We start from the raw sequence: 13,112 nt of genomic DNA, 5'->3' as shown, positions 1-13,112 counted from the left end.
CCCACACAGACTGGGGTGAGGGCCTCCCAGGCTGTGGACAAAGTCCCCTGCGCCTGAAGTCATACACCCTATGGCAGCCTTGACTGGGAGGCAACCAGTGTGTTCACTGCTCTCAGGGAAGCCAAAGGGACAAGCTGGACGGGGGAGCAGGAGGGAGCAGCTGGCAGGCTGGGTACTGTCTGGACACTGCCAAGGAGGAGGGGCAGAGGGCGAGAGGCCCTGGCTGCCCACTAAGAGCAGAAAGAGTACACAGAGGCCACTCTTCCCTCCTCTACCCGAGACCCTCTGGAGAGCTGAAGCAGGGGTGTCTCTGGTTAGATGGTGATTCTGGCTGTGTGGCCTGCACGTGATGCAGCACGCAGGTCACACAGTGCTGGCCGAGCTCCTGCGATCTGTCTAGAGAGAGTGAGGTCAGACGGATGCTTCCAGGCCTGCACACGGGGCTGCTGGGAGCAGCATGTGACCCGCGTGGCCCCAGCCCTTTGCAGACTGCTGTGGTGTGGCAGGGAATGCACTGGACGCCTGGCTGTGAGCTGGTGCTGCCACTCGAGAGACGTGTGGCAGGGGGCCCCCAGGATCTTCCTATGTGAAACAGGGACCAGGAGCCATGCCCAGAAGGAGCCTGGGACTCTGGGGATGCATGGGTGTGGGTGACTGTTCACAACAGCCCAGGGGCTGAGAGGAGGCATTGGAGAGCCCACCTTGCCCGAAACACTGCTCGTGCCACAGAAGGCCACCCGTGGGGCTCACCCGACCTCAGCACGCCTCGTGCAGGTACAGGGCAGCTGAAAAGGGGCCTAGAGAGTGCCCACGGGGGGAGAAGAGATCTTCGAGACCTGGGGAGGCCGAAGAGAGAGGACAAGGTGAGATCAAAGGGGCCCTCATGCTGCAAAGGCTGCATGAGGAATGAGACATGGGCCCAGCTCAGCCCCACTGACAGGGTCGTCCCTGCTTTCCCCGGCATCGGCCTTTATCTTCTCAGCACCTCTGCTGCCCAATGAAGACAGTCCACTTAACTGGCAGGATGCTGCCCCCTTCCAGAGGCCTGGTTGACACCCTCTGCCAGTTACCCAGCACCTGCCGCTGTGCAGCAGTGCCCAGGCCCAGACGCGAAATGCAGCACCAGTACAGATTCAAAGGAGAGAGTGGCTCCTTCCACCACCCGGCAAGTTCAGACACACTAATGAACCTTCTGGCAACAGAACAGAAAGACCGCCCCTTCCTCCTCCACACACACTTGGCCTCTCTTGGGCTCCTTTAGGGTGCTCTTTCCCAATTAACACTGGGCTCAGGTTGACTGCTGGGGAAGCCTGACACAGAACCGTGAGAAAGTCATGGGGCCTGCAAAATCTTCCAGAACCAGCCAGCCTCTGGATGCCTGGTGGGCCTGCCAGAGAACACTGGAGTCTCTGGCTCCTTTTTCTCAGCCTCTGGGCAGGAGAATCAAAGCCCTGTCCTAGGAGCTTCCAGAATCCCGGAACCCACGGACACCAGGAGCAGGGCCAGGCCTCTCTCGGCAGGCGGGGGCGTCTATGAGGCTGCCACCCTCGCCCTGCTTTTGACAGGCACTGAGAAAAGACAAAAAAGTGGGGAAATTCAACCCCAGCCCACGACGGCCAAGGCCTCTTATCACTGGGTGGGGCCCTGATGGCTTTAGGAGGAGGGTGTTGAGAAGAGGCAGGTTCTTCTCATCAGTGTCCCTGAATGTGGGAGAGGCAAGCTGGGGTCTTGGAGCTGCATGTCAGGCAGCCAGAGCCTGGCTGGGCCATCCCCAGCTGGGGAGGACAGGGTGTGGGGACAGCTGACTCCATAAGAGCCTCCCTCCTGCTCTGGCTTCGCCAAGATGCTCCAGGTCGGTGGGCAGACCTCTTTTACCTGTTTTCTCTACATTCATGGTGCCACCAGCTTCCTGGACCTCCCGGTCCCGCCTGGGGGCCGGCACCTGCCTCTTCAGGAGCTTCTCTTCTTTCGTCCCCTGACTCTTGCTCTTGCACCCTTTGTCCTGCACAGCCTGCTGCCAAGACACAACCAGAATCCTCACGTGAAGGGGACTGCACTGGGGAAGGACCCCCTTCAAGCCTGAGGACTCCAGGGCCCAGTGGGTCCAGACCTTCACTGTGTGGGTGGGGACAATGAGGCCTGGGGTCTGGAATAAAACATCCAGATCCAACAGCAAGACAGGAGTGATGTTTTCTCCAAGCCCCCTTGATGGCTGGCCCTCTGTACCAGCAAAGAACATTCTGAAGCACTTCAAGTCCTCAGTTGAAGCTCAGCCTACCCTGCAGGCTCCCAGGGGCAGGGCAGGGGCCACCTGCAGAGGAGTCTCATCCCTGCCCCATGGTACACAGGCAACGATCCAGCCCCACCACACACAGAGCAGCTCCGAGTGACTCCCCTGCAATGTCAGCTGCCGCCATTCCTAGGCATATGTATCTACCTCCAGGTGGCACCCCCAGGATGGCCAAGGAGGCTGCATACACATCCATCCAAGCAGGGGAAGGGCCATGACCCTGTCTCCTTTGCTCCTCTCACCACACGTGGCTATCCAGGGGCCATAGGACCCACCTCCTGGTCAAGGAGGAACACAGGCAAAGGAGGCCAAGGCAGACAGACCAGTGCCCAGGCAGGGAAGAGGGAAGAGAGGGCAGGAAGGGATGTCCAGAGAAAAGCACCTGCAGCTCACACAGAAAGATGCAAAGGTTCTAAGTGGCAGAACCTCTCGCAAGTGTACTTCTGGCTGACGGTAACAAAACAAAACAGGCTAAAGACGAATCCAGAGGTTGGGTAGACAGTGGGTGTCCCTAGGAGGGTAGGGTGGTAGCGTCATAGCTGACAGTAGAAACAAGCATCACACACTTTGAGGGAATAAAAAGAAACTTCACAACAGAGAGAATGTGGGAAGGGGCAAAGGAGGTGGCCTTACATTTCATTTTTAACCTCCTTGGCATTTGAATTTAATACCAACAGTGTTTTGTTTTACTTTTTTAATGTCAACAGAGGTTATCTGGCAGACAATTTTTGAGTGACTTCATGCCCTTTAAACTCAAAACAAGCAAAAAAAGGGATTATTTTCTAAATGCTCAGTCTAAAAAAAAAAAAACCCACCCTGTCTAGAGGCAGCAAGACCCGGAGTGAAGCCTGGCTCTGCCTCACGTAGCCTGTGTGACTGTGGGTCGGTTCCTTACCTTCCCTGAACCTGTGTTTTCTTCCTTCTTAAAACAGAAATAGTGACAACAGCCCCTGCCTCACGGAGCTTGTGAGAAGAGTAACCAAGAGAACTTAAGCCAAGGACACAGAAGGCGTCTGGCACATAGTAAGAGCTCGCTCTACAGGAGCTGTCATCATTACGTCATTCCTGCAATCTCCACACTTTTTTACCTTGATAATCAAGAAACCAACCAGGAGAATGAAAAAGAAGAGAAGAATGCCTCCCTGACCCGCCTTCTACTTGAGAAGCAGGAGCGGTGAGCACACCTCTAGCATTTAGGAAAATTCCCGCCGACTTTATTTTGTCCCCGCCCTGTGACTGACTGCCACACCATCACCAGCAGGCCTGTCAGTGGTGGTGGCAAGGGCAGCAGCTGGAAGTTTCCATTTGCCGACCAGAGCAAAGGTTACGCTATTTCTGGCTTGTTGGCCAAGCCACAGGAAGGGCAGACAGGCCCCCAGGGGGCTGGGAATTTCTGCAGCGCCTCCATGGGGAGAGTCCCTGGTTTTCATCACTGTATAGAGCCTGGGGATGGGGGGGTGGTGTCATTAAGTCCGCTGGGTCGCCTCACTGTGCTCGGGACCCGCTCCAGCCCCACATCCATGACCCTGAGTACCTAGACACACAACAGAGCTGCAGGAGGGCTTGGATAGTCATGAATGTGGAGGCTGGCCGCTGACAGCAGCCTCTCTGAGATCCTCAGAATATGTGCTGACCCCAAGACCGGGCTGCAACCACAACTCAGCACCCCGTAATCAAAACTCAGGAACAGAGCCACCACCCAACTCGAGGCTGTGGGGTTTCTGACCGCCACCTCCCGATTTAACTACCACTGGCTCAAGTCAGTGCAAAGAACAAGCATCTGGTTTCGTTAACCATTCTCTCACCAGACCCGCTTTTCTTGCAGACCTTAAAAGAAGATAAAAGAAGGACCGTTTGGTTCAGTTTTCAGGGGGTACCACATGAGAAGGCCAAGGAACAACTCAAAACACAAGATGGTCCCTGAAGCAAAGTCAACCCCTAGACCCATGTTCAGATCAGGGGCTGGGGTGACATGCCACCCAGGGCTAGCACATGGGTACTCGAAGGGCATCAGTGGTCCCTGCACCCCATCCTGCCTGCCATGTGGAAGTGTTCCTCCAGGCTCTGTACAAATGTGGCTCCAGAAAGGGTAGAATCAGTGTGTCAGGAGAACATGAGGGAGTACCGGGCCCTCTTAGGCACCAGCTTTCTTGGGAGGCCAAGGCAAACACCCTCAAATAAGAGTACTCTGGCATTCATCCTCTGCCACTGTGTGTGTGTGGCCCTTGGCTGACTTGTATCACACATCATGTGATGTGCTCACATCACGCTCTCTGGTGCCTCCACTAGACTCTCACGTCTCTCTCTTGTCTTCACTTCATCCCTGCCCTTGGCTTAGATGGGCACACAGGAGGCGCTTCCTAAATATCTGTTGAATGGGTGTGTCAATTACAGATGGGCAGAGCCTGCATTGCCCTGAAATACTCAAAGTTATCACCGCATGAACACACAAACATTTGTTTAAGGAGCTCACTGTAAACAGAAACAATAAGAGGATCAGTTAAATGATCATGTATGGTAAACCCGGAAGTAGAATATTATGCAGCAGTCTAAACCAGGAGTAGTTCCCCATATGTTGACAGACATGAAGCGATCACTAAGGCTTACTGCTGAGGAAAAGAGCTAGTCACAGAATGGCATGTGAAAATAAATAACAAAAATCACAGCCATTACTACTGTTATCATCATTTACTGTTTCTATCACCAAACATACACTTATATGTAAAGGTCATCTTTTTTTTTTTTTTGAGTCAGAGTCTCACTCTGTCACCTAGGCTGGAGTGCAGTGGCACACTCACAGCCATCGCAGCCTCGACCTTTGGGGCTCAGGTGATCCTTCCACCTCAGCCTTCCAAGAAGCTGCAACCACAGGTGTGTGCCACCACACCCAGCTAATTTTTTTTTTTTTTTTTATTGTAGAGACACAGTCTGGCCAAGTTGCCCAGGCTGGTCTTGAACCCCTGGACTCAGGCAATCCTCTCACCTTGGCCTCCCAAAGTGCTGAGATTTCAGGTGTGAGCCACCACACCTGGTAAAAGGTCATCTTTTTAGTCACTTGGCGATAACGGCAAGGAAACAGAGCCCATACTTTCGCAAAGCTCTGGATTCTCATTTCAAACAAGGAAATACACATGTTGCCCCCACAGACTCCCATGCCCACGAGGGAGACCTGCCTGTTTTCCCAATACTGTCTCCAGGCTCTGCACATCTCAGCGATGGCTTCACACTTATACTTAACACCTCAGCCAGGGCGTGGTTGAAAAGCTTCTGTCACCTTCTGTGATATCGTCCTGAGATCACTTAATACACAAACTGCTGTGTCCACACAGGCTCACAGACGGCTGGAACACGTGGGGCTTGGCAGAGAGGCCGAAGCGGGTCCCTTGGCCTCCCTGGGTGTATCCTCCCCAGGAGCCCAGCTGCTGGAGCTCAAGGACCCAGGTACATCTGACCCAGAATGCCCCAGTGCTTACCTGCAGGGTCAGGTAGAGCCCGTGGGGGCTCCCGGGGCCAGCCCAGTCCACACTGAGAGCTCGGCACTGGGCTAGGGCTGGGCGGGCTGCACCTCGGGCGCCGGAGTCCTCATCACCGCACACCAGGGTGTCCTTTCCACGCCCTGTCCCAAAACAGAGAGAAAGGTGAGACCTCTGACTGCTGGCCGTAACCACTGGCCCAGGCCGCGGTCGAACTCAGCTCTCATAGACTCGCGTTGACCCAGGCGTGGTCAGGAGGAACTCACAGGTCACCCCACTCAGAGGGGAAGGCCTGGCACGGGACAGGGCCTACCCTCCTTCCTTACCAGGAGCCGCCCAAGATCCTCTTCCGGAGAGGGCTCCCCTCTTCCCACAGTGGCTTTGGGGCTGGCACATGCTTAACAGAGCAGCAGAAAGAAGCCCGGTGCTGATGGCTAGGGCCATGGCTTTATTACCCCAGCTGCCTCTAGGTGGCAATTTCTCCCCTGTCTTCATTAAGACCAAACCCACACCGGTGGTCTGGTCTTTGCCTAGATACACACTCCCAGTGGGAGACAGGGCCGACTCTGGCACCGACCCGTCCTCCACCCACCTCCACCCCCCACCACAGCCTGCGGGGCTGAACGGAGTGGGACAGGGGCTTGCCTCACAGGAACACAATGTAGAGCTGCCACCCTGGGACGTCACAATATCCAGAGTACTGGCCACTGGGCCAAGGGCTTTCCAGGCCTTATGGCCCTTCGTGAGCCTCACACAGATAGCACCCACAGACACAGGCCTCAGGACCACAACTGCAATTGCACCTCACAACCCTCAGGAAGGTGGGTGCGTTCTCCCCACCTGACAGGCAAAGAACCGGAGGCCCAAAGTGTTCACCAAGTGCCCTGGTCACATGGCCGGTATTCAGATCCCACATGCGAGCCAAGCCCCTGCCAGCCGACTACTCCCAGAGTGGCATTGAGGGGACCAGCGGGGGCTCCGAGGGCCTGGGGTGGCTGGGCCGGCTGAGCCCCAGCCTGGAGGCAGGCCTCTTCCTTGCATTTCACACACAGGATTTCATCTGACCTTTATCTCAAATTTTCTAAGTGGATAAAAGTCTGTGTGGCCATATAATCTTCATAATACCCATTTTTTCCCTTCAGGTTAGAAAGCTGAGAACACAATACTTAATAGCCTACACACACATACTTAGCGCACACACACACACACACACACCCACACACACATACCACACACACACACACACACACACACACACACACACACACACACACACACATACACACACACAGGACTAGAAGGTGCTATATGAGAGGTACAGTGGTTCAGTAACTAGCTTATAGTGATTACTTTTATTTTCTTTTTTCTACTTTTCTGTGTGTGTGTGTGTGTGTGTTAGTTTTCCAGGGGAAAATTCTTTTGTTTCATCATAAAAGCAATACTCACTCATATGACATTTGTAACCCCAAGGACAACCTTGTGGGGTGCAGACCACCTTCTGCCCCTTTCAGACATCTACCCGACCCAAAAGCCCAGGCTCTTCTGGGAGGCCCGCAGGTTATCCCCAGCCCAGCCGTGCCGCTTGGGAGCGGCCAGCCCCAGGCAACCACAGAAGCAGAAAACTTGGAAGGCATCACTCTGGCTGCCTCTGACAGCACAAATGCAGGAGAGAGGGATTAACAAGAGCTTGCTGTGTATCCTCTCTGGGCCTCAGTTTACCCTTCTGTACATCGACAGGCTTGGACCTGACGGCCCACAGGGACTCTGCCAGCTCTGACAGGCTGGTAATCTAAACCCCTGAAACTCGGGAGTGACAGCAAACCCCTGAAGTCACTTTGCCTGGAGAGCCCTCTCCCCTGACACCACCAGGGCCACTTGCCCATGCCTGGGGAAAGGATCACGGGCATCTCCCAGCCCCGACCAACTAGCCCCCAGCCAGAATCAGGGAGCCGCTCACTTTTCAACATTGGCAGCACCAAGAGACATGACCCAGAAAGGCAAGCCAGCACTGACAGCTCCCAGGGGACAGTGGGGGCCCAGAAACCAGGACCCCTTCACTGCCCACCTGCTGTCAGGATCTCTACAGAAGCACCTAAAACTGAGCACGTGGTCCCCCAAAGCCTGCCAGGCCACGTGCCAGAGCTGCCTCAGTCCACTCCTCACGCCATCCAGGGGCCAGCCCAGGTGGGATCGAGTGTCAGTGGCACCGGGCATGGGCAGCCACCTCACCTACCTTGTTTACCAGTCGGGCAGGGACCGGAGGAAGCCCAGGCGCTCACAGCCAAGGGCTGGCACACCACGGAGCTCTGGCCAGCCGGGCTAGAGGGGACGCAGCTGTCCCCAGCTCCAGGCCTGCGTTCAAGCTTAACCTGGCTTCCAAGCTGCCTCTTCCCAGGCAGGGCGCAGCAAGGAGCCCAGGAGACGCGCTCCGACTCCACGCCCGCCCGGCTCTGGGGCTGTCGGTTACCCTGTAATTACCTGACAGCTCTGACTGGGTTTAGGAACCGGTGAGAAACCTCAGTCTCATCTCTGGTATCTGGAGGAAGGAAGGGAAATAAAGAGGCATTTTAAAAATGCGGACTCACCAGTTCTCAACCTCCCTGGGCCGGTGTGTGGGAAAGGGCGGGCAGCCGGGCTGGCTGGGGCGGGGCGAGCCATCCCCGGCTGGGGCTCCCGGGCCCGGCCCACTCTCCACAGGCCCCGCAGTGAGGGCGTGGCTCCCAGGTTCCACGTCCTGCGAGAGGGGACCATGGCCCGGGGCTCAGCAGCCTCCTCGGGGTGCCGGGCAGCCTGCAGAGAAAACAAGGAGAGACGGGCTTGAAGACCGACCAGCATCTTGGGGCAGAGTCGGCCATCTAGAAGGGTCTGTGTGCCACGGGTCAACTGGGGCCCAGGGCAGCAGCCCCAAACGCAGTGTCCCCCAAGGACCGCCAAATTCATAGGATAGAATGGGGCCTGTCACCATTTGGAGATGTTTGTGACTGAATAAGGAGGCTCAGAAGTGGGCAAGGAACATGTCAGGTGTGCCTGGGACACACTGTGGAGACCCCACACCTGAGCCCTTCCACACTGAGCCTGGCAGCATGAAGACAAGCCAGGTCACAGCCCCATACAGAGGAAGCACCGCCAGCCAGCAGCATCTCAGTAAGTCTAATCCTTTTCTCTCCAAGACATCTAATTTTCTAATTGCACTTAACCACATGCTTAACCCTTAGGCTTCAGGTCCCTCAGCCCAAGGCCTGTCAGCCAAGCAGCTAATGTTCTGAATATTAACATTTCATGGAGGAGGGCTCAGAAGGGCTAGTAACAAGTTGGTTTTATTTTTATTTTTATTTTTTTATTTTATTTTATTTTATTTTGAGTTGGAGTCTCACTCTGTCGCCCAGACTGGAGTGCAGTGCCGCTCACGGCCACCGCAGCCTCAACCTGCTGGGTTCCGGCGATCCTTCCGCCTCAGCCTTCTGAGTAGCTGGAATTACAGGTGCGTGCTACCACGCCCAGCTAATTTTTGATTTATTGTAGAGATGAGGTCTCGCTGCCCAGGTGGGTCTCGAACCCGCGGGCTCAGGCAATCCACTCACCTCAGCCTCCCAAAGGCGCAGAATTACAGGCTGAGCCACCAAGCCCGGTTCAAGTTGGTTTTATGTTCAGCAAGTTCACATGTGTATATTCAACTAGAATTCGCTCTGTGCCTAGCATGGGGCAGGCACCGTGCTAGGTGTTCAGACACAGATTCACCCGTCTTCATTTAATAATTACCCATTGATTGCCTACTAGGTTCCAGGCATCTGCCAAGGGTCCCCTTTGATCAAGAGAGATGTGGTCTGAACGTTCTTGGTCAGAAGGGAGATAAATATTTTAAACACCCCTCACAGTCTGACCAGGATACAGGGACACTGGAGGCACATGCCAGGTACCAGGTGCTGTGGAGAATGGGGGGTGGGGAGTATTGGCCAGGGACAGAAAGCCCAAGAGGCCCCTCACAAACTGAACAAATGAACAAAGTTCAAGCACTTGCTGCACAAGTCTTTCTTCAGTTGGAGTCTCACTCTGTCGACCAGACTGGAGTGCAGTGGCCGCTCCCAGTCACCGCAGCCTCGACCTGCTGGGCTCCGGTGATCCTTCCGCTCAGCCTTCCAAGTAGCTGGAACTACAGGCGCGCGCTACCATGCCTGGCTGATTTTTTATTTATTGTAGAGATGAGGTCTCACCAAGTTGCCCAGGTGGGTCTCGAACCCACAGGCTCAGGCAATCCACTCACCTCAGCCTCCCAAAGCACGAGATTACAGGCTGAGCCACTGAGCCCAGCTAGACTTTTTTTTTTTAAGTTGGAGTCTCACTCTGTCACCCAGGCTGGAGTACAGTGGCATAATCACAGTTCACGTCTGCCTTGACCTCCTGGGCTCAGGTGATCCCTCCACCTCAGCCTCCTGAGTAGGTGGGACTGCAAGCATGTGCCACCATGCCTGGCTAATTTTTTGAAGAGACAAGATCTCACTATGTTGCCTAGGCTGGTTTCGAACACCTGAGCTCAAGCAATCCTCCCACCTCTGCCTCCCAAAGTGCTGGGATTAGAGGTGTGAGCCACCACGCCAAGCCAACACAAATCTTTACTGTGCACCTACTGTGTGCCAAGGAGCCCTGAGGGCATTTAAGGTGATCAAGTTACAGTTCAAGACTCAGACAGTGATACCATTTATAGAAAAAGTGAAGTCAGCTTGGAGAGGCAATGTGAGGTTTGCCTTTGGTTTTAAGATTGAGTTGGGGGTACCAGAGGGACTTCCAAGCGGAGCACCTGGGCTGTAAATCTCCTTCCCCATCCTGCTGCAGTCAAGACCCACATCTGAATGGTGTCCACCTCCCTTGGCCCAATCGGGCTCCCTGAAGGCAGCGCTCACATAACACGTACATCTCTGCAGCCCAGAGCACCCAGCCAGGAGCTGTGCCCACACCAAGCACTCTGCGATGGCCTGTTGGGTGAATGTCCTGAAACAAACACACACAAAAGCCTGGACTGAAGCCTGGAAGAGAGGTTGGGGCTGGACACCGAGACACAGAGCTAAATAAGAATGCCGATACCACAGGTGAGGACGCAGTCACCAGAGGCTGAGCAAGAGGAAAGACAGCTAGGTGAGGACAGGGTTTGCCCTGAGGGTGGGGAGGAGAAATCAGAGAGGTGGCAGGAGCATCAGGCATATGCATAGTCCTCAGAAGTAACCGAAGACCAAGTGGGAAGGAGAGGATGGCTGGTTCCAGTGTGCCATGCCACAGAGATGGAGAACTGGAAGAGGTGAGACAGGCAGAAAGCCCTGGGGGCTCCGAGGGCGACAGCAGAGGGCAGGCTAGGAAAGGCTCCAGGAGTGGGCTGAGCATGAAAGCAAGCAGCTACCTCCTTCTCTTGGGGGACGTTTGGCTAGGATGGGAAGGAGAGGGCTTGGTGTTTAGAACAGGAGAGAATGGAACATGTTAGGGAGACAGAGGGGCAGAAATGACTGAAGCATTGAGAGGGAAAATAATAAGAGTCCAGGGGTGGGGGGCCTGGAGCCCTGGAACCCAATGTTTGCAGAGCCGTGCCTTGGAAGAATGCCAGGCTCCTGGTGAGAGAGTCGCAGTCTCCTCCTTCCTTGACTCAGGAAGAACTTCAGGAGGAGGAGGCTCTTATAGGTGCAGTCCTGCTGGGAAGGGGACAGGAATGTGTGCCAAAGGACAGGGCAGAGGCTCATTCAAATACATGGGCTGGCTCCACTGGAGGAACCAAGAGGGACAGTGTGGCGTGGAAGGAACCGTGGGAGAGCAGCCAAACGTCGTCTTCTCCAGGCTGCTTGGCACAGAGGTGGGCACACAACCAACCCTGCAGACCCACTACCCAATGGACAGGGAAGGAGAAAGACAGGTCCATCTGAGTGCCCAGCTGCTCGAAGGTGAGACGGTGCAGGGCACGGGCTGTCTTTATGGCCACCTCCAGTGAAGACTTTCAGAGAGATCAGCTACGTCCCAAGGGCAGGCCCAGGAGAGTGTATTTTTGTGGCTATCAGGAAGGGAAGTTGGGGAGGCAGCCAGGAAGATGTCAGGAAGAAGGAGGAAGGGTGTGTGCCAGAGCCCAAGGAGGAAAAGCAGCCGAATTTAGCAGTCGGAGGGAAGTGAAGGTCAAGGCATCGCAAATAAGCTCAGGGTTCTGGGCCAAGAAAGGAGCACTCGCTCTCGTTTGCGTGGGCATTTGAAATGCAACCTGCTGTCCCAGCACTTCTATCAACCTAGGATTCGTGGGCTGGGGCAGTGAGGCTTGTTCAGAACCTGGCTCCACTGCTTACTAGATGTGTGGCCTTGGGAGACTGACTTTGCCTCTCTTTTTTTTTTTAAGTTGGAGTCTCATTCTGTCACCCAGGCTGTCCCTCATTATCTCCATCTATAAAATGGGGAGAACCCTGTCTTCCAGGGTTGGTGTAAAGATAAGACAATGCAAAGTGGTCAGAACAATACTGGCATAGACAAAGAGCTCAAAAATTTTATTTTTCAATGACTTCCCTCCAGTGGTGGGTGAATGCAGAGGAGCTGGCTGAAGGAAAGGGTATCTACCTCTCCGGGTCAGAGTTGCAGCCCTGCCCACTAGCCCCAGACCAAGGACACCGCAAAGCTTGGTGGACAGACTTGACAGCTGCCTGAAAACTGCAGCTGGAGAGGGCTTGGTAGCCCGGGGAAGCAGGCAGAAGGTCGGGGAGGTTGGACAGGGGCTGGGACCTCCCTTGCACACCATCATACATCCTGGGTTTTCCAGGGCAACCCAGATTTCAAACCCTCTACTCCCTGGTGCCCAGATGAACAGCCAAAATCACCACCCTGTGCCACTAAGGTCCAGTCGCCGAAAATACAAGGCCCCATTCTGAGGCCGCATTCCTAGCAAATGACTCTCCCTGGCCAAGGAGACGGCTACTTTATCAAGGGCATGGGGACTACTTTGGGGCAAGAATGGGCGCTCACCCTGCTGCAGGCAGAGGGACAGTCAAGGAAGGTGAATGGCAGGGGTAGCCATAACCCCCCACCTTGGGACAGATGTCCTGGAGGAGGGAGGAGGGAGGCGGCAAGCAGTACTTGAGAATTTAAACACAGCTTCCTCTTTAAAATCTTCCAGTACCAGGCCCTTCACTGCGCCAGCCAGAGTTCTGCTCTAACTCGCAATGTGGCGTTCAAGGGGATGGCTTCTGAGCTCACCCTCCCTGCTGAGAACCCCCAGCTGCGGCTGTCAGTGGCCCGATTCCTCAGTGCTCGAGGGCACCGGCCAAGGCCCTCCCTCCTAACCTCGGAGCTGGCGCACCCCACCCCTGGCCCTGCCGGGGGAAAGCCAGGTGCCC

At 55.1% G+C, this 13,112-nt stretch overlaps 1 protein-coding gene across 1 annotated transcript in view; it reads right to left on the bottom strand.

Moving 5' to 3' along the window:
- KIFC3 (kinesin family member C3) overlaps nt 1–13,112 on the bottom strand; it is a 37,878-nt gene that overhangs the window by 23,728 nt on the left and 1,038 nt on the right. The window contains exons 2-3 of the mRNA XM_008068016.2: nt 8,349–8,553; nt 5,764–5,906 (exon numbers count right to left, since the gene is read on the bottom strand). Coding sequence (XP_008066207.1) covers nt 5,764–5,906; nt 8,349–8,514 — 309 coding nt within the window. The 5' untranslated portion in view covers nt 8,515–8,553. The remainder of the gene's footprint in view (nt 1–5,763; nt 5,907–8,348; nt 8,554–13,112) is intronic.

This window comes from Carlito syrichta, unplaced genomic scaffold (assembly GCF_000164805.1).
Source record: "Carlito syrichta isolate Samal-C Ts95f unplaced genomic scaffold, Tarsius_syrichta-2.0.1 Scaffold309854, whole genome shotgun sequence".
In the NCBI taxonomy this organism is placed as follows: domain Eukaryota; kingdom Metazoa; phylum Chordata; class Mammalia; order Primates; family Tarsiidae; genus Carlito; species Carlito syrichta.
The sequence above is the reverse complement of the archived record's forward strand: the minus strand, read 5'-3'. Positions and strand labels throughout refer to the sequence as shown.